Here is a 27,452-nt window from a genome sequence, read left to right as displayed (position 1 = left end):
TTGAAAAGTAAAGTACTCCCACACAAAGAGGAAAAGAGTGATGTCATTAAATGTTACCATTTCAGCAAAGACGGTGAATGTTCCTTCTGCGAAGCTATTGAACTTCTTCTCAACAGCACTTAAGCCCAGCCAGATGTTCACACGCAACTCCACAGGCACCTTTGGTCCATTGTTTTTTTCCTGTGGGTACTGTGAGATGCACAATAACATGATCTGTTATGCTGGGCACAGTACAGGTTGTGCATTAAGCTCAAAACAAAAGTAGACTGAACATCTAATCATTGTTTTCAGCAGTCTAACTTTGTTTGTGCAGTTAAAATATTTCCAAATGACCCTTCTGCAAAGATTAAAATAACAAGTAAAGCAGGAACCCCTGGGTGTCCCTGAGACCTTTTCAGGAGGCTCACAAGGTCAAACTATTTTCCTAATCATACTAGGATGTTACTTGCTTTTTTCATTGTATTGACATTTGCACTGATGGTGCAAAAGCAATGGTGGATAAAACTCCAAGCACTGTAGCAGGAATCAAGACAGTAACACCGAACTGCACTGGTAGTAACAGTTTTCTTCATCACTCTCAGTGAAGAAAACAAAATGCCAGTTTTACTTATTAATTACTTTGATAAAGCAGTAAAAACGGCTAATCCTAAATCGTGATCCCTGAACACGTCTTTTTAATATTTTGTGTGATGAAATTCTGCTGCATATTAGTGTATATTCTGAGAAAAAAACTTATGCAATTGAGCTGTGAACTGAACCAGCCTTTTTTTTTTTTGCGGTACGCGGGCCTCTCACTGTTGTGGCCTCTCCCGTCGCAGAGCACAGGCTCCAGACGCGCAGGCTCAGCAGCCATGGCTCACGGGCTCAGCTGCTCCGCGGCATGTGGGATCCTCCCGGACCATGGCACGAACCTGTGTCCCCTGCATCGGCAGGTGGACTCTCAACCACTGCGCCACCAGGGAAGCCCTTTTTTTTTTTTAATAGAATACCTTTTCTTCCTGAAACAGTGATTGGCTGACAAAATATGGTTATTCATACTTGGATATATGAGGCAGACATTTTCTTGAAAATAAACAAAGTGAGCCTGTCATTTCAAGGATAATAGGTGACTGTATTTTGTTGCAATGATAAAATTCAAGGTTTCAAGTTAAAATTAGAATTTTGGAAAATTTGTTTCTGTCTTGGTGGGTGAGCTTGATAACATCCCAATACATAAGGGCTTTTCTTGTAAGTGATATCAGTGAATGTGATTTTTATTTATTTATTTATTTATTTTTGGCTGCTTTGGGTCTTCATTGCTGTGCGCGGGTTTTTCTCTAGTTGCAGTGAGTGGGGGCTACTCTGTTGTGGTGCGTGGGCTTCTCATTGCGGTGGCTTCTCTTGTTGCGGAGCACAGGCTCTAGGTGTGCGGGCTTCAGTAGTTGTGGCATGCAGGCTCAGTAGTTGTGGCTCAAGGGCTTAGTTGCTCTGTGGTATGTGGGATCTTCCCGGACCAGGGCTTGAACCCATGTCCCCTGCATTGGCAGGCGGATTCTTAACCACTGTGCCACCAAGGAAGTCCCAATGAATGTGATTTTTAAAAATATTGTATGATGAAATGTGTCAACATTAGGAAGATTTGCATAACTCAGTGAATCAATATTTTCCAAATGAATGCTTAATGTTACAAAATCATGCATGGCTAAAAGAGCCATTCAAAGTACAAGATAGACCAATGGATTTTAAGGTAGCAGAGAATGAAAAGTTCACTGATACACGTCAGATTCCACACTGCAATTAACCTTTTAAAAGCTACCACTTGAGTTTGGTATTGTATCAAAGATGAGTACCCATAATTATCTGAAAACATTATTAAAATACTCCTCCCTTTTCCAAATACATATCTGTGTGAGGCCAGATTCTCTTCATGTACTTCAACCAAGCAACCTAGTCCATCGGACGAAATGTAGAAGCAGTTTTGAGAATCCAGTTATATTTCTGTGAAGCCAGGTTTGCAAAAATGCAAAACAGTATCACTCTGCTCTCTGATTTTTAAAAGGAAATCATTATATTTTATAAAAATATATAGTTTATGTTAACCTATAATGGATTTATTGTTTATTTTAAAATATATTAATAAATACTTTTTAATGTCAGTTTTAATTTCTATTACAGTAAATATTGATAGATGTAACCCACATACACAAATGCTTTCTGGGGTCTCCAATGGCTTTTTTAAGAGTGAAAGGGGCCCTAAGACCAATAAAAAACCCACTGAATTAAATAACTCCCTAAACTGGATAATGAGTAAATACATACAACATTCTCTTAAAAGCATTTTGCTGTTTTATCCACTGAGTTCGGAAACCTAATGCAGAGAATACCACTGCAGGCTGGACCCTCAGGGCTGCATTTAGCAAAGAAACACTGTGGTTAGGGCTCTACCCAAATTCCTGACACTCACATCTTCTAGGACCACAGCTTGCAGGGCTGGGAGGCAGCCTGTGACTGGCCAAAGGGAAAAGAGGGAAGCAGAAGGGGAGCTTCACCTGCCAAAGGCCCTCTCTACAGAGCTCTCCCACCCCCTGTGAAGTTTTAGTTATTAATCAGTTTGCTTCCACGCACTGCTGAGGTCAATTATAATTGTGGTTCTATCTTAAGTAAAATTTATTCCACCAAGAGACACTTGAAAGAAGATAATCATTCTGGTTCTATTTTCACCCTCTTGATTAAAGAGCAAAATATCTCCCTGTTTTTAGAGAACACTCTCCCCTGACTGCTTTTTCTCCTTTTGAATTTTTTTCCTCTCCCTGAAATTCCAAGGAACTCGGCTGGAGTCTGGCAGGGAGAGGGATGAAAAACCTGCATCTGGCAACTATTTGGATCTCTTTGTTTCCATCCCCAGGCCCTCCTCTGGTTCTCCTTAGGCACATAAGAGAAGTTCTTAATCCAGGGTCCTGGGATGGATTTATGGGTTCTACAAAGGCCCTGAATTGGATGCAAAATATTGGATGCATCGGAGATGTGCATTCTTTTGGAAGAGAGGGCCAGTAGCTTTCATCAGGCTCTTAAAGGAGTCTAGGACTCCATAAAGTGTCCAGAACCCCGGCCCTAAGATAGTAATTCTCAAATTTTTTCAATTTGAGGACCCATTTGGTTAGGGAATAGATTCCACAGACTATCTATATCACCTTCCCTTTTTTTTCTGCTTCCCAAACGCTCACTAGAAAGGAAGAGAGGCATTGCTTCACATTAGACATTAGAAGTGGAAAATCATTCCAGAAAGCAAAGCGTTCACAATGCCATATTAATATTAGTGTCACAGAGACTTCTATGGAAGTGTCCTTGTTCGAAGCCAGCAGACCTCAGGCTACTTTGGGAATGACCACCCTAGAGGAAGGGCCAGAAAAGGCTGAAATGGATCGCAACTGCCCTATAGCCATTCAATGACTGGCAAATAATATAAATCAGCCCTTCTTGGGAATATGGGTTTTGCACTTAAGTATTTCACGTTACACAGTGACGAAGCCATACCTTCAGAAAGATGGTTTGGGTTTTCCCACAGTATTTCCCAGATGCGTTGTCGCCACTGGTGGAGTATAACACCTGATGCGCGGGAATGCGTGCGTAGGCCAATCTTTTCTCCCCCCGGATCATCCAGATGATGATGTCAGGCATGCTGTTCTGAGGCTGGTCATGTGAGTGGATGGAAAAGGAAGCAAAACTATAGTTAGTCTAAGTGCAGAGACACCACAGACCCTGCAGGCTGGACGCTCAGGGCTCCATTTAGCAAAGAAACACTGTGGTTAGGGCTCTGCCCAAATTCCTGACTCTCACACCTTCCAGGACCACAGCTTGCAAGGCTGGGAGGCAGCCTGTGGCTGGCCAAAGGGAAAAGAGGGAAGCAGAAGGGGAGCTTCACCTGCCAAAGGCCCTATCTACAGAGCTCTGAGAGGAATTTTGGAAAATACCCCCTTTTATCTCTCCCATCATTTGAAGAAAGCCATAGACAGCAGTCAAGGGGTTACAGGCTTCATGTATTTCATAGGACATAGAGCATCTCTACCTCACAATTTGATATTTTCCAAATATGAAATATTAACTTAGTTTTTCTAAACCTCTTTTATTCTGATTATAAAGGTGATATAAGTTTACTATAAAAAAAAAACTTTGAAAGTACCAAAGCAGAAAGTAAAAAATAAAAATTTCCTGTAGTCACATGTGTGTTTTTCAAATGTATTGCTATCCACAAATATATTACTACCCACCCTCCACCCCCCACCTTTGAAGGTCAGTAGGAAGGGTCTTCTACTCCCTTGTTCTTCCAACCCACAGAGGTCAATGGCAGCCAACATTTATCCAGCACTCACTGTGAGCCCCTCGCTGTGTGCCCCACACTGTGCTAAGGCCTTTACACTCTTCACCTTCTTTAATCTTCATAAAGCAATGCTGTGTTTTATCTCCATTTAATATATGGGGAACTGAGGCTTAGAAAGGTTGAGTACCTTGCCCAAGGTTAAACATGGTAGATCTGGGAATCAAAGCCAGGTCTTCCCCATCCCAAACAAAAGTACTACACAGATCTGCTACTATATCACTCTACCTGAAATATTCTGATTGTACCATGACACTGGTAATGACTTGTCCACTATGAAGACTTTTCTAGGACAACCAACTCAAAATTCTTCTTCTGCCCTGACCTCAGTGATGCATCCATTAGCACCTCAGCCCAGTAATGCCTTGAGTTCACCAGGCTTTCGATCTGCTCAATATGCAAGATAACGCGCTAGATTTTCCTACCACCATCTCTATCCCTGGTGCCCTTCTACAGAATCCTTCCTCCACGTCAAGTGTAGTTTAAAAGCTTTACCTCTTCAGTCAGTTGCATTAATTTATCGAGCCAGTCCTCGATTTCTGCCAATGTGGGCTTCACCTCTGTGGCCTCAGACCTCATCCTCACAGCCGCCTCGTGTATCTGGGAGAGAGCTCTGGATCGCAGCTTTTGGATGTGATTATCAAGAACTGTGACATTAGGTTTTCCTTCCATGAGAGGCAACGTGTATCTAAAAAAGGAAAAAGAACCAGAGAATATGCAGAAGAGCTCGCTAGGCTTCAGGACTGTCAAGTTCATTTACGGTTGGTTTCCATCTCACAAACCACATCCATTTCCTAATAGACTTCACAAAGTGTGACCAGGTTTAAGCCGAGGGTGAGTGTATGTAGCTTTAAGAGCAGACCTGCCAGACAGACTCTCCTAACTCTCATGGGGAATGCAGGGGGATGGAAATTCCAAAGCAATTCCTTGGGTTGGACCCAAGGCCCATGGAGTCACTGGGAAGAAGATGGAAACAGTAGCAGCAGTTGGGAGGAACTGGCCTTCCCTTCTTTTGCTTCCTATGATCACTGTACAGACCCACAAAATGAAGGAGAAGAATGGACATTAGAGATCATTTAGCGGAAGGCTTCTTAACCTAGGGTGCTTAGAGATCATTTAGCGGAAGGCTTCTTAACCTAGGGCCCATGCACCCCTAGGCAGTCTGCAGGTGGGCCTCTGGAGGTCTGTGAATCCCTGGAACTTATAAAGAAAAGGGTCTGTGTTGACATGCAGTGTGACATCATGATGAAGATGACATCATGATGAAGAACACAGGCTTTGGAGCTGACTATCTGGGTAAAAATCCTGGCTCCACCATTTACTAGTTCTGTGATCTTGACCAAGTACTTAATCTCTTGTTTTCCTATCTTCAAATGTGGGAAAATAATAACTACTTTTTAGGGGTGTGGTGAGAAGTAAATGAATTAATATATGGGGAGCCTTTAGAGCAATGCCTATCGCATAGTAAAGTCTCAATGATGTTGCCATCATCATTGTCATCATCTCATCAGGTACTCAGAGGGGTCCACTACCTCCCCAAAACGTTAAGAACCACTTGTGTAGGTCAAGCTCCCACTAGAACAGCTGAGCTGGAGCCAGGATTAGACTTTTTCTGCCAGGGGCCCCCTCTCACAAGGGCTGCTGATGGGGACACACGGTGAGGATGTCACCTATTCTAGGAAATACTGCTCACATTGTTTCTACCTAGAATTTTCATTGGTTAGAATTTTACCCGGCTTTTTTTTTTAATATTTATTTATTAACTTATTTGGCCACACCAGGTCATAGTTGTGGCACTTGGGATCTTCGCTGCAGCATGCAGGATCTTTTTAGTTGCAGCATGCGGACTTCTCAGTTGCGGCATGCAGACTCTTAGTGGCGCCATGCAGATTTCTTAGTTGTGGCATACGGACTTCTTAGTTGCGGCAAGTGGACTCCTAGTTGCGGCATGCGGGCTTCTTAGTTGTGGCATGGGGACTCTTAGTTGCGGCATGCATGTGGGATCTAGTTCCCCGACCAGGGATCGAACCTGGGCCCCTTGCATTGGGAGCAAGGAGTCTTACCTACTGGACCACCAGGGAAGAACCTTACCCAGCTTCTTAAATGAAGGAAATCCTAAATGACTTCCCTTAAACACAAATTTCCTAAAATTAAAAAGTGCCCAATTGGATTCTTCAAAAACCGATTATTCAAAAACAGTATAAATAGATATCTCTTAAAATTAACAGGCATTTTCTACATGAAAAGTATTACCAAATGTTTTTGTTTGGTTGCATTGGTAATTATGGCAATGCATTGGAAGGGTTAAGTCCCTGAAATGATTCTGAGGCAAAAATATAGACAGAAGCTGCTAGCTCAGAGGTCACACATAAGACCTTCAACAAATAGATGCTGATGGTGGGAAACATGTAGCGGGAAAAGAAGTTATGCTAATAAACCCAACTTTGGGCCTCAGATGGGTCATTTCACCTCCTTGGACCTCTGTTTTCTCATCTATAAAATAAGGGGACTGGAAGAGATGACCTCTTGGGACCCAGATATAAATTCTCTGAATTTAAACAAGCACCCAGCAATACTTTGATCTCAGCTGCATGACAGTTACCTAGCTAAACCACTAGAGGGCATAAGAAGACTGGGAGACTTTGGGTTAGGAGCTTGGGGTGGGGGGTAGGGGGTGCTGGACAGCCCTGGTTCCTGCTGCTGGTTAGAAGTATTGAATATGGTTTTCTTTTGGAACTTCCCTGACCACTGCTCTATTGGGCAACATTTAAAATGAGTTTAGAATTATCGCTTCCCCCTTTGATTTACAAATACCCTGAGATCTGAGCAGTTACCCTAAGTCACAGTTAGGAAAGGTTCTCTGGCTTGGGTCGAATTTTTTGGCTTCACCTAAGGGAGGCTTGGCCAGAGTACTCATTAGGCATCCAGTAAAAGAGCGAGTAAAAAGGCTGCTGCTAAAATTGTGTTTATGAATTCGCAACACTGTTCTAAATGGTAATATCAATGCCCCACCCCCAGATCCCATTTTCTGTGGGAGCCAGGAGTCACCTTTCTTGGGGCGGTGGGCACACAAGGACCGCTGGGAGGCAGATCAGCTCCCTCCCCGCTTCCCCACCCCCTGCAGGAGGCTGCACTGGGACTATTTCCTGGAGTGGGACCTCAGCCTCCCTCAGCTGCTTTAGAATTGGCACCAGATCGGAAAGTGGAGCTTTTCCTGCTGGTGATTCAGAGACTCTTCCAGTGACAGCCTTTTGAGAAGCTTGACTGATTCAAATTCATTTTTCAGGCAAACACTAGAAAATTCTAGAGACTCTTCAGGCCTTATAGTTTAAGGGAGGCGAGCACGGCTGGGAATTCTAAAGTACGAACAAGATCACTATACCTTGTGTCTTCTATTACTTCATCGATCAGCTTCAACCACATTTCTGCCAACTGGTTTGCAGGAATTTTACCTTGTATCCCTGATTTTAGAGCCTCTATTTTTGATTGCTAAAGAATTTGGAAAGGGAGGAAATAATTGGTAATTGTGCATTATACCTGGTAAAACTTTCATTTTCAAGAAAAAATACACAAGAAGACTTAACAGAAAAATGAAAAGTTTTTTTCTTTTACATTTAATAATGCTCACATAGCTCAACACTATTTTTCTTCAAAATGCAATCAACACTGATACATATATTTAAGTAATAAGAAAGATTTTCATATAGCTTTGACCTTTGAAACCATGGAAATTTTAAGTATTCAAAAAGCAAATAAAAGAAAAACCAACAAGGATGGGGGAAGGAACTCTAAAATGGAATGTAAAACAGAAAAAAGTGAACCTAACTATATTTCACCTGAATAACATAACTACACTGAGGTAACCCAAGTAACTTTTGAGCACAATGTTTTTACTATATTCCCTTAGTTTGAAGGAAAGAACCATAAACATATCAAACTCTAAATAGCTTTGTTTTTTGCGGTACTTCACCTATAGATTTTAGGATTAAATTAATGAATAAATATATCGAGGAAAAAGGAAGCCAGGTTTCTCACTGTTGGAGAAGGGAGTTGTAAATACAGAAAGAGTGAAGACTAGAATAAACCCCATGATGTTAGAATGGAATTGGGGTTATCCTTATAAACTCATTGCATTCAGTATATTGAGAGATATAGAAATAAACATACATATGTATATACATGTGTGTTCTCATGCAAGTTTGTCTGCTGAGAAGGCCTAGAAACAACGACATCTCAGTAGTGGTGAGCACTCCAATACCCAGACTTTGTTCTTCACATTCCATTCCTACTAAAAGGAACCAGGGCTCCTTGGAGAAATGGTGATTCCAGGGTTGGGGTACAGAAAGTACAAGATAAGCTCAGGACAGATTATTGCATCACTTTGAGCATCTGCCAACAGAGAGGCTGAGGGAGAGCCCACCATGATCCCCAAAAGTCTGATCATGGAAATCCACTGTCCTATCCAGATTAGTATGGAATTAGGACAGCTTGGTCAATGAAGAGAGCTGATGAGAAGAACAAAGATGAAAAATGCTGAAGAATACCCAAAACATAATTAGAATAGAGGTGTGACCAATTCTCTACCAAGTCCCTTGAGATGGAGATTGGAAATTAATACCACAACCACAGTGCATATCAATTGTAGCTCTGTTATGTAAACAATTGTGCTTAAGTTAAATGTATAACTCTCCTTCAATACTGTCTTTAAAACATAAAACAATATTTTCAGATTTTGCCATGGGGTCTTAGAACAAGTATATTCCAGGAACCCCAAATGTCATGGTCCAACCCTGACAGGTTGGACCTCAGAAAAATTAATATTCATGTAATGTGGAAATCAAAACACTAATACCAGATGGATTTTATCAGTACCTGATAGAAATAACTTAGTATCTTTGACTTAATTAGAAATATCCCAACCACGTTCTTCTTCTCATCAATGTCAACTAGAAGGATAATCAAAGATATCACATCTATGCAAGTTCCCACCAGAGGGAACCCCCCCAACCTCCAAACAAGGAAGTCCACTGAGCCCACTTCTTCCCACAGTAGAGATTCTTACTGCTCTGACAGCAAAGCTCTAAGGGTTGCATGTTCCCACTGCAATGAACCACTCTCCACACCATACTTCACATACAAATTGTGGCAGAAACTGTGAGTTGTCCCCCTACTTCAACATCCATCCTCTCTTTTCCACAGTGAGACAACTTGCACCTGGACATATGCCTGCCCAGGCCTAAGACTGTATTTCCCAACTCCCTTGTAGTAAGAGGCGGTTGTATGACTGGATTCTGGCCAGTGGAAAATGAGTAGAAATCAAGCCTGTGACTTCTGAGTGTTTCCCTTGAAGGAAAGGGCCTGGGTCATCTTCTCCCCCTCTCTTCCCCTTCCTTCAGGCTGGAGGGTCGGGGTAGTGGTGAGCTGCCTCTCCCATGCAGACTATGGCAACTCCTTAGCGATAGCAGAGCAACAAGGGGGAAAAGCCTGGGTGCCCAACACCACTGAACTTCCATGCCAGCCTTGGGCTGCCTACCTCAACTGTTACTAAAGAAATAACTTTCACCTTGCTTGCCATTATTGAGGTCTTGTGGTACAGTGGCCTAACCTGCATTCTAAGTAACACATAATTCACTCTGTTCGATGAAAAGGAAATGCAGAAAAGATAAACTCACCAGCCGTTCTGCCATGACTAGTAGCATGTTCACTGCATCCAGGCGATGACTAATATCCTCCCAGTATGAAGTCAGTGTGACAACTGGCTTTGTGTGGGCCCAAGGCAAGTAGTAATAGTAGTTCCCTGGTGTAGAACATTGAGGGTCAGTGAACACTGGACACTTAAACAACACGTTTACTGAAAAGATGTGCAAACTGGACTGCTTGGGTAATCATAGGCCTGGGGGTGTGGTTTGGGGTGGTCTGGTTCTTTCATTTTATTTAATTAAGCAACTGAGGAATAAATAGAAAGTTCTTATTCATTTAGCCTGCTTTGAAAATCTCTACAAGACCCTAGTGAACCTAGTACAATGATCTCAGGATCTTTTGGTAATTCAGGACCATGTGTCTGAGCATCACTGATAATTACATAACACAGCAGAAGAAAATAGAGCATAGGAGATTAGACTATACGTATTGTCCCTGAAAACTGTTATTCTAAATAAATATTTTTGTTGGAAGTGGGACAAGAAAAAAGAATTTTCTAGTTTTTGAAAAGCCTTAGCTAGATACATGGAATTTGATATTACTAAGAGCCTTACAGTAATTAAGAATTATTAGCCAACATTTTCTAGCACATTTTATATTTTAACACTACTTGTACAAAAATTAGGTAAAAGCTATGGTGACAACCGTTGGGGCATTTGATCAGAATTTCTCTCTCTCTTCTCTATACTCTCCAACAATCTGTCGATATCTTTATAAGGGCACTCTCATACTCGGCCTTCTATTATGATTTATTTTATACACTACAATGTAAGCTCCTTAAAAGCAGGGACTGTTTCTCATTTATCTTTGTTCAAATACAGCTATTTAATCCTCATGGCAACTCTGGAGAAGATGAAGAAACTGAGGGTTAGAATGAAGTCATATGGCTAAGGTCATAGTGCTGGAAAGTAACTGAGTCAAGACCAGAAGCTTGATTTTCCATCCACTCCAACTACTCAATCTAAGTGATTTGGGGCCTGGCAGGGCAGAAGCTGCTTGGGGGGAGGCTCAGTGTTCAGCTAGTTGCCCTCTTGTGACTTTACAAACACAGCAAGTGTTAAAGTTGGGCATGGGAGGGGGCACTGGAGTACAGCCAAGGGTCTGCAACTTCTAGGGTCTAACCATTCTTGAAGGTGCCTGAACTCCAGCCACCTCTCCTCCCCATTCAGCCTTTCCCGTTCCACTAAGCATATGCTGGGGATAATGGCTGCCAGAGGGAGAATACACTGCATGCTTCTCGTCCTGTGGTGTACCCACTGTAAATGTGTACAGGAGAGAACGGCCAGTGTCAGTCTTACCATCAAACACGGCACGGCTGTATTGAGTGCTTGATGCCAAAGGCTTACAGGTCGTGTCAAACTTGTTGCCATAGTTCCCAATGCTGACTTCAAACTGAATGGCCTCGCCAACATCTTGCAACATGGTGGCCGAATGGAACACAGCAGACAGGCTGTACTTCCGCCTTCGCTGATATTTCTACAAAGTATGAGCAGACATAAGGCTCAGAGAAACTCCTTTTGCTCTTGTTTACATGTGGAATTCTAGTAGTTGTAATTCTAACCGTAATAATTAGTGTTGAGTTAAATGCCAGTGGAGAATGTTCTTGGATCTAGCAGTTCCCCCAGTACTCAAACAAGTGGGCAAAGACAGAAGTACCAGGATGTTCATTGCAGAGTTGATTGAAATAGAGAAAAAAATGAAAACAATACAAATGTTTAACAACAGGCCACTGGTTAAGCAAATTATGTTACATCCATAAAACAGAATGAAAGTTCATAAAAAGGCTTAGGTAGATTCATATGTACAAACATGGAAAAAAGGTATATTTTTAACTGAACCCATTAAATATGTATTTTAATACTGGCATATGCACAAAGGAAGTCTGGAAGAATATAAATCAAATTGTTAACAGAAGTTATGTTGGGGAAGGTAGAGAGATTATGGCTAACTTTACTGTCTAACTTATGCATTTCTAGCAGTTTGAATTGTTTTAAGTATTAATTTTCTAATCAGAAACAATTAAGACTTTTAGGACTTCCCTGGTGGTGCAGTGGTTAAGAACCCGCCTGCCAGTGTAGGGGACACAGGTTCGAGCCCTGGTCAGAGAAGATCCCATATGCCGTGGAGCAACTAAGCCTGAGTGCCACAACTACTGAGCCTGCACTCTATAGAGCCTGTGAGCCACAACTACCGAGCCCACGCGCCACAACTACTGAAGCTCATGTGCCTAGAGCCCATGCTCCGCAACAAGAGAAGCCACCACAAAGGGAAGCCCGTGCACTGCAACGAAGAGTAGCCCCTGCTTGCCACAACTAGCGAAGAGCCCACGCGCAGCAACGAAGACCCAACGCAGCCAAAAAGAAATAAATTTATTAAGGAAAAAAATGACTTTTACTGTCAGAGTCTCTTCAGCAAGTGATATTGGGAAAGCTGGACAGCCATATGTAAATCAATGAAGTTAGAACACATCCTCACACCATACAAAAAAAATAAACTCAAAATGGCTTAAAGACTTAAATATAAGAAATGACACCATAACACTTCTAGAAAAGAACATATGCAAAACATCCTCTGACATAAATCCTAGCAACATTTTCTTAGGTCATCTCCCAAGGCAATAGAAATAAAAGCAAAAATAAACAAATGAGACCTAATTAAACTTACAAGCTTACAGCAAAGGAAACCATAAACAAAACAAAAAGACAACCTATAGACTGGGAGAAAATATCTGCAAGTAATGCAACTGACAAGGGCTTAATTTCCAAACTATACAAACAGTTCATACAACTCAATAACAACAAAAAAGCGAACAACCCAATCAAAAAATGGGCAGAAGACCTAAATAGACATTTCTCCAAAGAAGACATACAGATGGCCAAGAGGCACATGAAAAGATGCTCAAATTGCTAATTATCAGAGAAATGCAAATCAAAACTACCATGACATATCACCTCACACTGGTCAAAATGGCTATCATTAAAAACTCTACAAATAGTAAATGCCAAAGAGGGTACAGAGAAAAGGGAACCCTCCTACACTGTTGGAGGGAATGTAAATTGGTACGCCCATTATGGAAAACAGTATGGAGATTCCTCAAAAAACTAAAAAAAAGAGTTGCCATATGATCCAGCAATCCCACTCTGTCATATATCCGGAGAAAACTCTAATTCAAAATGATACACGCACACCAATGTTCACAGCAGCATCGTTTACAATAGCCAAGACATGAGCAACCTAAGTGTCCATCAACGGATGAATGGATAAAGATGTGGTACATATATACACCATAGCCATAAAATACTACTACTCAGCCATAAAAAAGAATGAAATAACGCCATTTGCAGCAACATGGATGCAACTAGAGATTAGCATACTAAGTGAAGCAAGTCAAAAAGAGAAAGACAAATATCATATGATAACACTTATATGTGGCATCTAAAATATGATACAAATGAACTTATTTACAAAGCAGAAACAGACTCACAGACATAGAAAACAAACTTACGGTTACCAAAGGGGAAAGGGGAGGGGGGATAAGTTAGGAGTTTGAGATAAGGATATACAAACTACTATATACAAAATAGATAAACAACAAGGTCCTACTGTATAGCACAGGGAACTATATTCAATATCCTATAATAAACCATAATGGAAAAGAATAAGAAAAAGATATGTATATGTATAACTGAATCACTTTGCTGTTCGCCAGAAACTAACACAACACTGTAAATGAACTATATTTCAACTGAAAAAAAAAGACTTTTACTGTCAGATTTAAAAATAAATGAAATTAGGTACACTTATTTTTCTGAAATAGAGATCAAACATTGTTCCTTTCTTTTTAAAATTTATTTTGTATTTTTAAATTTTTTTATTGACGTATAATTAACTTACAATATTTTATTAGTTTCCAGTGTACAACCTAGTGATTTGATATTTTTATACCTTACAAAATGATCTAATTACCATAAAGTTATTACAATATTATTGACTATATTCCCTATGCTGTACATTACATCCCTGTGACATTTATTTTATAACTGGAAATTTGTAGCTCTTAATCTCCTTCACCTTTTCACCCATCCCCCCACACCCCTCCCCTCTGGCAACCACCAGTTTGTTCTCTGTATCTGTGAGTCTGTTTCTGTTTTGTTATGTTTGTTCACTTGTTTTGTTTTTTAGATTCTACATGTAAGTGGAAGTGCTCTTTTTATAGAGTACAGCCAGAAGGAAGACAAGGAGATTATTTGACTGGCTGCAGCTTAAGTGGTGGCATTATTTGGGAAAGTTCACTTGGCTATTCGTGTCCTTTGCTATTGTTGTCCTTTGCTTTTGATTTCTTCATCTTGAGATATTGCCAGGCCTAGGTTTTGGCTGCTTACGTAGGCTGCCAAGACTTTAGAGCCACCACCATCTAATGGTCTCCTTGTTTAATTAACAGTGTGTATACACTACATTTTTGTTCATCCATTCAAAAAATCAGTGGATTCATGGTTGCTTCCACATTTTGGCTATTGTGAATGCTGCTGCTATGATCATGACTGTACAGATACCCATTTAAATTCTTTTGGGTATATACCCAGCAGTGAATTGCTGGATCATATGGTAGTTCTATTTTAAACTTCCTGAGGACCATTTTAAGAACATCTGACAGTGACTGCAGTTTGCTGTCTTAAAGCAGCGGTCCCCAACTTTTTTGGTACCAGGGACCGGTTTTGTGGAAGACAGTTTTTCCACGGACGGGGCGGGAGGGGGACACGGATGGTTCAGGTGGTAATGTGAGCAATGGGGAGCAGCAGATGAAGCTTTGCTCACCTGCCGCTCACCTCCTGCTGTGCGGCCCGGTACTGGTCCATGGCCCGGGGGTTGGGGACCCCTGTCTCAAAGAACCTTGGGGAGAGAGATCAAGATGGTGGAGGAGTAGGACATGAAGCTCACTGCCTCCCACAAATGCATCAGAAATACATCTACATATGGAACAATTTTAACAGAATATCTACTGAATGCTGGCAGAAGACCTTAGACCTCTGAAAGGGCAAGAAAATCTCCATGTAACCAGGTAGGACAAAAGAAAAAAAGAAAAAAAATGAAAGTGAGAAAGGAATTGGGATGGGACCTGCACCCTTGGCAGGGAGCTGTGAAAGAGGCAATGTTCCTGCACCCTGGGAAGTCCCCTCACCAGTGAAGAGATCAGCTGGGACAGAGGGGGAGCTTTGGAGCCTCAGAGGGGAATGCAGCAACTGGTTTGCAGCAGCTAGAATGGAGAGAGACCTGCACAGGCAGTCAGTGCCATCACTCTGCACTCCCTAGCCTAAGATCCCTAAAACAGAGATTAAAATAACAATAGAAAAAAATCAATAAAACCAAGAGCTGATTCTTTGAAAGGGTAAACAAGATTGACACACCTCTGGCCAGGCTCACCAAGAAGAAAAGAGAGAGAACTCAAATAAAATAAGAAATGGAAAAGGAGACATAACAACCAATACTGCAGAAATACAAAAAACCAAAAGGGAATACTATGAACAATTATATGCCAACAAATTCAACAACCCAGAAGAAATGGACAAGTTTCTAGAAACACACAGCCCACCAAAACTGTATCAAAAAGAAATAGATAATTTGAACAGATCACTAGAGGTGAAATAGAATCTGTAATTTAAAAATAACTCCCTACAAAGTGTGAAGTCCCTGTGAAGTCCAAGAGGGCTTCACAGGTGAATTCTACCAAACATACAAAGAAGAACTTATACCAATCCTTCTCAAACTCTTCCAAAAAACTGAAGAGGAGAGGATACCCCCAAAGACATTCTATGAAGCCAACACCACCCTGACACCAAAACCAGACAAAGATACCACCAAAAAAGAAAATTACAGGCCAATATCTTTGATGCATATAGATGCAAAAATTCTCAACAATGTATTAGCAAACCAAATCCAACAACACATAAAAAAGATCAAACACCACAACCAAGTGGGATTCATCCCAAGTTCACATGGATGGTTCAACATATGCAAATCAATCAATGTGATATACCACATAAACAAAAGAAAAGACAAAAACCACATGATCATCTCAATAGATGCAGAAAAAGCGTTTGACAAAATTCAACATCCATTCACGATAAAAAAAACTCTTGCCAAAGTGGGTATAGAGGGAACATATCTCACCATAATAAAAGCTATTTATGACAAACCCACAGCCAATATAATACTCAACAGTGAAATGCTGAAAGCCTTCCCACTAAAATCTGGAACAAGACAAGGATGCCCACTCTCACCTCTTCTATTCAACATAGTATTTGAAGTCCTAGCCATAGCAATCAGATAAGAAAAAGAAATAAAAGGTATCCAAACTGGAAGGGAAGAGGTAAAATTGTTATTATATGCAGATGACATTATTCTATATATAGACAACCCTAAGGACTCCACACAAAAACTACCAGAACTGACAAACAAATTCAGCAAGGTAGCAGGATATAAGATTAACATAGAGAAATCGGTTGCATTTTTTTACACTGAGAATGACATCTCAGAAAGGGAATGTAAAAAACAATACTTTTCAAAATTCGCACCCCCCAAAATAAAATGCTTAAGAATAAACCTGACCAAGGAGATGAAAGACTTATATGCTGAGAACTATTAAACATTAATAGGGACTTCCCTGGTGGTGCAGTGGTTAAGAATCCACCTGCCAACTCAGGGGACACGGGTTCAAGCCCGGGTCCAGGAAGATCTCACATGCCGTGGAACAATTAAGCCCGTGTGCCACAACTACTGAGCCTGCACTCTAGAGCCTGTGAGCCACAGCTACTGAGCCCACATGCCACAACTACTGAAGCCCACACTCCTAGAGCCTGTGCTCCACAACAAGAGAAGCCACCGCAATGAGAAGCCCGTGCACCGCAACGAAGAGTAGCCCCTGCTTGTTGCAACTAGAGAAAGCCCGCATGCATCAATGAACACCCAACACAGCCAAAAATAAATAAAAAATAATTTATTTTAAAAAACCCAACATTAATAAAGGAAATTGAAGATGATTCAAAGAAATGGAAAGATATCCCATGCTGTTGGGTTGGAAGAATTAATATTGTTAAAATGTCCATACTATGCAAAGCAACCTACAGATTTAAAGCAATCCCTATCAAATTACCCAGGACACTTTTCACAGAACTAGAATAATCATAAAATTTATATGGAACCATAGAAGACTCAGAATTGCCAAAGCAATCCTGAAGAAAAAGAACAAAGCAGGAGGCATAACCCTCCCAGACTTCAGACAATACTACAAAGCTACAGTAATCAAAACAGCATGGTATTGGCACAAAAACAGACATGGATCAATGGAACAGAATAGAGAGCCTAGAAATAAACTCACATACCTTTGGTCAATTAATCTTTGACACAGGAGGCAAGAATATACAATGGGAAGAAGTCTCTTCAACAAGTGGTGTTGGGAAAGTTGGACGGCCGCATGTAAATCAATGAAGTTAGAACACACCCTCTCACCATACACAAAAATAAACTCAAAATAGTTTAAAGACTTAAATATAAGACATGACACCATAAAACTCCTAGAAGAGATCCTAGGGAATTCCCTGGAATCCCAGCGGTTAGTACTCCACGCTTCCATTGCAAGGGGCATGGGTTTGATCCCTGGTCAGGGAACTAAGATCCTGCAAGCCACACAGCATGGGCAAAAGAAAAAGAGCAGATCCTAGACAAAACATTCTCTGACATAAATCATACCAATGTTTTCTTAGGTCAGTCTCCCAAGGCAACGGAAATAAAAATGAAAATAAACAAATGGGACCTAATCAAAGCTTTACAAGCTTTTGCACACCAAAGGAAACCATAAAAAAAAAAAGAAAGAAAGAAAAAAGAAAAGACAACCTACAGAATGGGAGAAAAATATCTGTAAATGATGCAATTGACAAGGGCCTAATTTACAAAATATACAAACAGCTCATACAACTCAACAAAAAAGCAAACAACCCAATCGAAAAATGGGCAGAAGACCCAAATAGACATTTCCAAAGAAGAAATACAAATGGCCAATAGGCACATGAAAAGATGCTCAAATTTGCTAATTATCAGAGAAATGCAAATCAAAACTACAATGAAGTACCACCTCACACTGGTCAGAATGGCCATCATTAAAAACTCTACAAATAGTAAATGCTGGAGAGGATGTGGAGAAAAGGGAACCCTCCTACACTGTTGGTGAGAAAGTAAGTTGGTAGAGGCACTATGGAAAACAGTACAGAGGTTCCTCAGAAAACTAAAAATAGAATTGCCATATGATCCAGCAATCCCACTCCTGGGCATATACCCAGAAAAAACTCTAATCCAAAAAGATACATGCTCCCCTATGTTCATAGCAGCACTAATCACAATAGCCAAGACATGGAAACAACCTAAATGTCCATCAACAGATGAATGGATAAAGAAGATGTGGTACATATATACAAAGGAATACTACTCAACCATAAAAAGACCCCGAAATAATGCCATTTGCAACAACATGGATGCAACTAGAGATTATCATACTAAGTGAAGTAAGTCAGAAAAAGAAAGACAAATACGATATGATATCACTTATATGCGGAATGTAAAATATGACACAAATGAACCTATCTACGAAACAGAAACAGACTCATGGACATAGAGAACAGACGTGGTTGCCAAGGGGTAGGGGGTTGGGAGATGAAGGAGTGGGAGATTGGGTTTAGCAGATATAAACTATTATATATGGAATGGATAAATGACATAAATATATGTCCTACTGTATAGCACAGAGAACTATATTCAGTATCCTATGATAAACCATAATGGAAAAGAGTATTAAAATGAATATATATATACATAACTGAATCACTTTGCTGTACAGCAAAAATTAACACAACACTGTAAATCAACTATACTTCAATAAAAAAAAAAATACCTTGGGATATCCCACTATTACAAAATCTCTCCATTTTAGTTAAAGAAATTTTTAACATAGTACAATTGAAACCTCCCATAGGATTTCATTAGAAACACCTGAGTGTCAATCTTTTTTTGAAAGACTTTCTAAAATACTGATTTGCAACCTTAGCTGCAAATTGGATCACCCAAAGAGCTTTTATATATATATATATATTTATATATATTTATATTTATATCTGGGCCCCATCTTCCGGAGATTCTGCCTGGGCATTTCAATTTGAAAAACTTCCCTACCTTAGTCTGCTGTCACTTTGGTAGAGAGGGGCTTGAGGGACTTTTGTCACTTGTCAGGAGTCCCCTTAACTACCCACAACTAAGCTCCCTGAACTATCCATGGTTCAGAAATGCTGTGGAAATTTGAGGTTTGGTTTAAATTACTGCATGAAAATTACAAAGTAGGAAGTTATTTGTATTAATCAGACCTTATATATACAGCGTAACTTCTTTGTAAACCATCTAGGATGATATCAGAGAAGGGAAGGAGCAAAAATATGAAACGTAATTTGGGGCCTAAGTCAGGGCCCAGAAAATACGAACAGTATTTAAGCCAGAGATGCCTGTTACTGCAGAAAAGAACGAAGGCACGTCAAGAGGTGCTGCAGAAAGGCGGGGATACCGCCTCTGGCCGGGCTGGCTCTGCCCTGCACACCTCCACACGGCCAGGGTTCCATTAGATCTCCCTGGATTTCCCCACGCAGAACTCACAGTCACCCGCAGAAGCCCTGACAGGACCCTCACCCTGGAGGGTCTGAGCTCTAAGATAATAAGTGGTGTTTCTGGCCAGCACAACTCCTAACAGAGTGGGCTCACACTGTGGGCAAGCCACTCGAGATGGAGCAGCTCCCTGGACCACTTTGTAGGTCAAAATCCACGGGGCGCCCCTACCATCTGCTCACCTGCCCCAGAGCCCCATGAGCCTGGAGTAACAGTGAAGCTGAGAATTCTGCCCTTCCCCAGCCCTTTCCTACTTCCCCTGTGCCCTCAAGCACAAAGAGGTGGCGAGAAGTAACTTAGCAACACTGTTTAGAGCGCTCTGCAGCCTCAGCTCCCACCCCCCATCCCCAACTTAGTAGCCCTGGGGCAAAACCGCCTACAACAGGGAAAGTTGAAGAATATAAATTATAGTCTACTGAAATATAATTCAACCCATCCACTGATGGATGTTTCTTTAACTTTGCAGGGCCTTGGGGCTCTCTTTCTGATCCTCAGTGACCAGTGCAAGTTGTAGGTGTAGGTGGTATAAGAGAGAGTTTCAGAAGTATCGATGAATTTGGGGAAGGGGGTGAGTTTTGTCAAGCAGAATACTGGTAAGAGGTAGCAAGTAACAGCTTATAAAAGTGGCTGTGGGCCCAGGAGGCAGGGACATTAAGGGTCAATGACAAGGAAACTGTGCCAAGGAAAACTGCCCAACTTGCCACCTTTGGTCTAAAGGAGCTGATGGATGAATCTCAATGTGTTGTTTCAAGCAATATTTATTGACACTTAACGTGGGCCAGACCAATGGGAGCTCTAAGCCTGGGGTTGCAACAGCTGATCTTCTACCTGCCTGATTCCTTAGCAAAGCACCCAGGCTGAACCCTGCTGTATCTCTCACGGGGTCTCTTACCCAAGCTCATCCGGAGCACCAGGTTGACTTCCGCTCTAGGGACATGGGGGAGCTTTGGGCTCTTTGGCAACTGAGTAGGAAAAACTCACGCTTCCTCCTGTGTGTCTCCTTTACTCTCACACTACGATCACACTGTCAATACTTCTGACGCCAGATGTGGGGAGGATATTCCCACACTGAGCAATTCTGCCACACCAGCTAGGTATCCTACAATTTAACTCAATTTTGACACTGTCCACCTGGAGATAATATCAGCTCCCACAGGTTAAGGGCTCAGTCCCACAAAACTGCCCTACCCACTTCACCTGCCCTTTTGACCCATTAGCCATAAATTGGAGGTTCCCACAATCCCCTCTTCAGGTTAGATTAATTTGCTAGAGCAGCTCATAAAACTCAGGAAAACAGTTCACTTACTGTTTATGGGTTAATATAAAAGGATATGATAAAGGATGCAGATGAACATCCAGATGGAAGAGATGCATAGGGCAAGGTTTGTGGGAAGAGGCGCAGAGCTTCCACGCTCTCTCCACACACACCACTCTCCCAGTACTTCCATGAGTTCACCAACCCGGAAGCTCCCTGAAACCCATACCTTGGGGATTCTATGAGGCTTTTATCATGTAGGCATGATCAACCATTAACCCAATTTCCAGCCCCTCTCTGAAGAACAATGGGGGGTTGGGCTGAAAGTTCCAGCTTCTAACCATGGCTTGGTGACCTGCCCCATCCCAGAGTCCACCAAGTCACCTCATTAGAACAAAAGACTTTCTTATCACCCAGGAAAGCTAAGGGACTTAGGAGCTCTGTGTCAGGAACCAGGGTCGAAGACCAAATATTAGAACAAAAGATGCTCACAAGTGCTCTTATCACTTAGGAAATTACAGGGGTTTTAGGAGCTCTGTGCCAGGAACCAGAGACAGAAATATATATTCTATTATTTCACAAGGACCAAGTTGCCCTTTTGTCGAAGCCTCTTCAACTTTACCAGAAAGTTTCATTACTTGCATATGACCGGGTCACGGGATCTTTTTAAGTTGGGCAAGGGTCATGATCACCTTCTAGACTGGCCACTCTCACGAAATCCTCTCAGCAGCTGCACAAATCTGCTCATCTCACTCTCTTCCTGGGCTCCTGGTTGCTTGAACTGTGGGTTTACCCTCGGCATCTCAGCTCCTTTCCTGCTTTTTAACTTTGTTGGGGTTTTGGTTTATATGATTCATTTCTGTTTCTATTACATTTGTGACACAAACCATTCTGGGTTTAATTATTTGGAGCAAAGAAAACTAATTCAGTTTTGTATTTCAGTTTTAAAAAGCTATTCTTTCATATTGTTGGCATATACCGTGGGCAGTAAATATCACTGGTTCTTTGTTTCTGTATTTCGCTTTTATTTTAATTAACTTTACGACATAAGCTTCTTTACCTGTATGTGTTTAATTATTCGGAGTAAAGAAAACTAATTTAGTTTTGCATTCTAGTAGCTAAAGAGCTTTTCCTTTACACTTTGCTGGGCTTCTTCCTTTCCCTTCCCCGTCTCCACTCTATTATTAATGTTTAGAGCAAAGAGAAGGGTCGTGGACTTAAATTGTGTTCTGGTGATGGAACAAGGAGGTAATGCAATTGCTGAGAAACCACAACATTTCTGCCTAACCGCAATTCCAACTGAATCTTCAAGAGCCATCGGTAACTACTCAAGGCCAGAATGACCCATGCGTTTCCATGGAGGCCTTTGGGTGGTTTCTAGCCGTTCTCTGGCATGATCCTGGCAGTAAATAGTACGTAAGCTACTCCACCTCTCCCCCTACCTGCTCCTCTTTTCCCTTTTTCTTAACTTGTCCTTAAGATCTATTATGATTCCTGGACCTCAGAGGTGATGGTGCTGTGGAGTGGATAGACTCAGGCCAGGACCCTGCTGACTGGACGAACCTGCCGCTTTTGACTCTGTCTCTTTAACAAGTAAAAAACAAACCAATATTCATTTACACTGCATGATCCCACAACATGAACCCTTCTTGGAATGCAGGGTAAGTAAGGGGAGGGCAGCAGCCTGAGGAAGCCTTTTGGGCAGGGGAGAGGGGTAGGATGGGGTGGGGGAACCTGCAAGGAGAGGCCATGGGCAGGGGGGCATCAGTTAGCTGGCAAACAATTCAGATTTCTGGAACATGTAAGGACCAACCCAGGATTCTTAGAAATAGCTGGAGAAGAGGTGGTATGTATGTGTCTATATATAAAATAAGGGAGTATTATTCAGCCACAGGAAAGAAGGAAATCCTCTATTTGCCCAACAACACGGATGGACCTGGAGGGCATTATGCTAAGTGAGATAAGTCAGACTGAGAAAGATAAATACTGTGTTATATCACATATGTGTGGAATCTAAAAAAGCTGAATTCATAGAAACAGAAGTAGAATGGTCATTACTAGGGGTTGGGGGAATTGAGGAGATGCTGGTCAAAGGGTACAGACTTGCAGTTAGAAGATGAGTAAGTTCTGGAAATCTAATGCACATCCCTGTGGTCACAGTCCATAATACTGTATTATATATCAATACTTTAAAGTTGCTAAGAGACTAGATCTTAAAAGTTCTCACCACGAAACGTGATAGTTCTGTGACATGACAGAAGTGTTAGCTAACAGTAGGGTGGTATTCATACTGCAATACACAAATGCACCAAATCAACACACTGTACACCTTAAATTTACACAATGTTATATGTCACATGTCAATTTTTTTAAAGTTCAAAAGTAAAATAAACTATCATGATTTATCAAAAAGAAAAAACAACAGTCATAATAATGGTATAGGATGTGCCAGAAACAATTCAGTGAGCAGCAGAGACGAGGTTAATTTAATACCGGGCTATCCACCACACACAACACACACGCTAACGAATCTGTACTGCAGATGTCAATTAACTGACAAGGGAGAAAATTAAGCCCTTAACTGTTTCATGATAAGAATATTCTTTTTTTTGTATTTATTGCCTTGAATTAATTACACTGACATTTGAATTTACTAGGAAAACACTACATCTGTGGCTCTTTGCCATAAGAATCATGGATGTAATGCATAAGTTGTCTCCATAGTGGGGAAAGAGCTGATTTTAAAAAAAGAAAAAGAAACAAGGACCCACTGTATAGCACAGGGAACTATATTCAATATTTTGTAATACCTATAAGGGAAAAGAATCTGAAAAAGAATATATATATATATATGTATATATATATAACTGAATAACTGTGCTGTACACCTGAAAACTAGCATGACATTGTGAATCAACCATACTTCAATAAAAATTTTAAAAAATAAATAAAGAACAAGAAATAGTTGGTAAGGTGAACTCGGAAGACTTCCTGTCTTCGAGGAGGAGTGGCGTCTCAGAGCTGCTGTAACGTGGGCATTAATATAAACACGTCCTCACATGCTGGGAAGCCTGAGATAAGGCAATTACTTCTGAAAATGGAAGTGACTAGTGGTGGCTGCTATATCATTTGGAACGGCTCTTGTGGCCTCCTCCCCATGACACACCCAAGCCCAGTTAGCAAACAGGCCATTCAATTTGGGGGTATCACTGCTCTTGCTGGTTTTCAGTAGGGTAGTAACATCTCAAAGATAAAGCAAGTCTCATCACCCCCATAGGGCTGTGGTAGATAGACCAAGAGGGTGTGGAGCGGCACTTGCTATGACTCCCACTCTCCGCCTCTGCCACAGCCGACCCTTCAGTCCCCGGATGCCCCCTTCAGGCCTGCTGACTCAGGCAGGTCAGCACTAACCATCCCACCTCCAACCCTCTGTAACACCGTTTCCATACCACACACAGTCCACACTCGAACATTTACCTCAACAACCAGCAGGTCATCATTTGAAATGGGCTCAAGCTTTTTATCTGGGGGTGTCTTTTCAAGTAAAGTGCTTAATTCAACCAAGATTCTGCCTCTGTAGGCTACTCCTTCCCCCTGAAAGGCAACAGCACAGGATTATTCTTCTAGGCACGAACAACAGTGAAAAGATCTGTCCCTCTATTTGGGCTCATCCAGCTACAACTTTAAGTTTCTCCTTCCCAAAATGAATCAGTCAGCAACTCTCTCAGCTGGTCTTTGGTATCTGAAAGAAGAGCCAACGACTTCAGGAAGGATCCCAAAGAGAGCCGGGGCCGAAAGGGATCTTAGTCACGGCTGGTGTCAGGGGCTTTCGAGTCATGCTCGGATCCAGAAAGGGTTCCCAGATGCTGGGGTGGGAGTGGAAGGGGCTCGAAGTATCCCTCACCCAACTTCAGCTCTGCATTTATCTGCATTAACTTTGCTCCTTTCCTCAGAAAAGGGAGGCTGCCATGTTGGCAACCAGGGCAAGTCTCAGAGTAGCCAGGAAATAAAAGAGGAAGATGTTCTGGGTGCGGCTGAGTGTGGGTATTAATTGTGGCTACTCCTCCCAATATACCAAGCAGTGTTGGCAACAGAACACTCTGGAGAGGAAGTGAAAGCTTCCACCTCCACCCCCACCCCCACCCCCAGGGCTTTCTCTCTACCCTCGCTCTTTTCGTGGGCTTTGGGAGCTAACTAACTGACAGTACTTGGGCTTCTAATGTGGTGGAACGACCACTTCCCATCTCTGGGTCTCCATGTCCTTGTCTATAAAATGAAGAGGTTGGATCGGATCAGGGATAGCAATGGCAAGCATGTCACCTCCAGTCTTTTGGCAAATTCCTAGAACATGGCATTGAATGGAATTCTGAGGTAGCACATTTGCTTTTTGGAAAGAGCCAACATTGATTACTGACATCTGCCTTAAGTCTAGGACGGGGGAATGGCCATGCTATGCATTTGCAATTGCCACATTAGATGATCTCCAGGATCCTTTCCTATTCTTGCATTCTAGGACTTGAGGGGCATGAGACTTCCATCCTTCAACAGTTGATCAGTCATCTGGTGGGTCTCTGGGGGTGGGGGGGTGTCCCCTAAATGAGGCTTGATAAATAACCATTAGAAGAAGGAATCGCATTAATCGGTGCTCATTAATAACAAACCTTAATTGAAGAACTAACCTTTCCAGTATTTAGCTCATCATAGGGATCTGGGAATCCCGTGTACTCTCTGGGGCTTCCATAAAGGTTCAGATAACAAGGTCCAAACGTTGGAACAAAGCCCACCTCTGTTTCTCCTGTATTTGCTGAGAGATAACATCATCATTAGTATTTTAGGCTTTTAACACTCAATCGGTTGAAATAAATATTAGTTATTAGTTAGCTGGGTGAGACTGTTTTCCTCCATTTTGTGAGTTAGTTGTATTAGTGCAAATTGTAAACACTTGTGAGAACTGCCATATTTCCCTTATCTTATTGCTATAAAACATTAAATAAAAAACATTTTCGGGGGGAGTTCAGGTAAACTTATGTTATTCTTACAAAAAGATGATGCTATTCAAATGAAAGAATAAGAAGTTGATCTTCACATTTTTTGCAAGTTTATAATTGGCACTGTAGTAAACATGTCATTGGCAACTGGGGTAAGATTATAATTGTTTTGGGAAGTCATTTAAATGATGTATATCAGATTAATTTTATTTGTTCTCCAAAAACATCATTTAGTCTCAAGTAGTTAGTATAAATCTGGCAGATGATTCTTAAAATAAAAGACATTTAAAATTTTTACATATAACAATGAACTGTCTGCCTACGGTTATGACCGTATGATATTCATAAGCAATGTGAAGTCTCCATTCATGACGTTCTATCTCTGATGAGGGTCCAATATGCTCCGTATTTCTGCTACCTGGTCTTAGCAAGAGCTACTCCCCACGGAGGGGCACTGCAGGCAATGTAAGCAAATAGCGTTGTCAAAGGGAGACTGCAGGTGAAGATGGGGATGTATAATAGGAGCTGCCACCAGCCATCTGAGTGGCTCCCATATGGGGGAGAGATGGACTTGCTTCCAAAAGCAGGGGAAGGACCGCTGTTGGGAGCTACAAGGAAGCCAGCTTTGGTTCACTCAAAGTAAGGAAGATCTTTCTATGAATTAGTGGTGTCAAACAATGGGACAGACTGCACTGGGGACAGAGGAAATGTTAAGGCCAAGACTTCAGCCTATCTTTCAGGATATGGTCAAAACGATTCCTTTATGGATGAGAAGTTGACCAGATGACGTCTATGGCCCTTTTCCAGCTCTGTGCTTAAAACTAAGGCAGAAAGATAAATGTGAAGTAGCGGGTGAGCAGAATGCCGATTAATAAACAGTTGAGCAAACTATACACACGTGTAGTTTGCAATCTTTTCCACCTTTCTGAGGCTCCTTTGCATTTTGAACTTCTATTAAGTTATCATTTTATATTTTAATTTTTGACCCTTAAATAGCTGCTCATCTCTGTGACTACACTATAAATTCCTTTGGTAGGTGGGGTAAGATTCAAGCATGTTTTATTCTGACTCCCTAAGCACCCAGTCCTTGTTCTGTCTTGGAGTACTACAACATAAATATTTTTTCATTGGTTAAACAAATGAATGAAGTAGTGAAGTGTGACAAAATCTGCCAAGTTTGTTACAAACCTAAGGACTACTTAATATTCACATAAAGTCTGATTATAAGATAATGAGATTGATTTTTAAAAACAAATAAGAATGAGTCATTGTGCCAATAACATAAAGGCACATGATAAAACCTTAATTTTGCACAGTTTGCAAACTTTCTTACATGCAGTATCTCTTTTCCCTCTCACTACAACCTTGGGTGGTTAGCATGGCAGGGATTATCATGTTTATTTGAAAGAAAACAAATGTCTCTAAATCACAAAGTCTTCATCTATTAGGGTAACAA

The 27,452-nt window shown here is 41.3% G+C and overlaps 1 protein-coding gene across 2 annotated transcripts in view; it reads right to left on the bottom strand.

Annotated features, from left to right (window-relative positions):
* Positions 1-27,452, bottom strand: part of MYOF (myoferlin) — a 155,881-nt gene that overhangs the window by 57,339 nt on the left and 71,090 nt on the right. For both annotated transcript variants that reach the window (XM_082854950.1, XM_082854951.1), the window contains 8 exons: positions 25,688-25,812; positions 24,486-24,602; positions 11,353-11,530; positions 10,027-10,151; positions 7,737-7,843; positions 4,850-5,042; positions 3,514-3,669; positions 58-189 (listed from right to left, as the gene is read on the bottom strand). In XM_082854950.1, the coding sequence (XP_082711076.1) occupies positions 58-189; positions 3,514-3,669; positions 4,850-5,042; positions 7,737-7,843; positions 10,027-10,151; positions 11,353-11,530; positions 24,486-24,602; positions 25,688-25,812 (1,133 nt within the window). The remainder of the gene's footprint in view (positions 1-57; positions 190-3,513; positions 3,670-4,849; positions 5,043-7,736; positions 7,844-10,026; positions 10,152-11,352; positions 11,531-24,485; positions 24,603-25,687; positions 25,813-27,452) is intronic.

Source organism: Leucopleurus acutus (assembly GCF_964270905.1).
Source record: "Leucopleurus acutus genome assembly, chromosome: 14".
Lineage (NCBI taxonomy): Eukaryota > Metazoa > Chordata > Mammalia > Artiodactyla > Delphinidae > Leucopleurus > Leucopleurus acutus.
The sequence above is the reverse complement of the archived record's forward strand: the minus strand, read 5'-3'. Positions and strand labels throughout refer to the sequence as shown.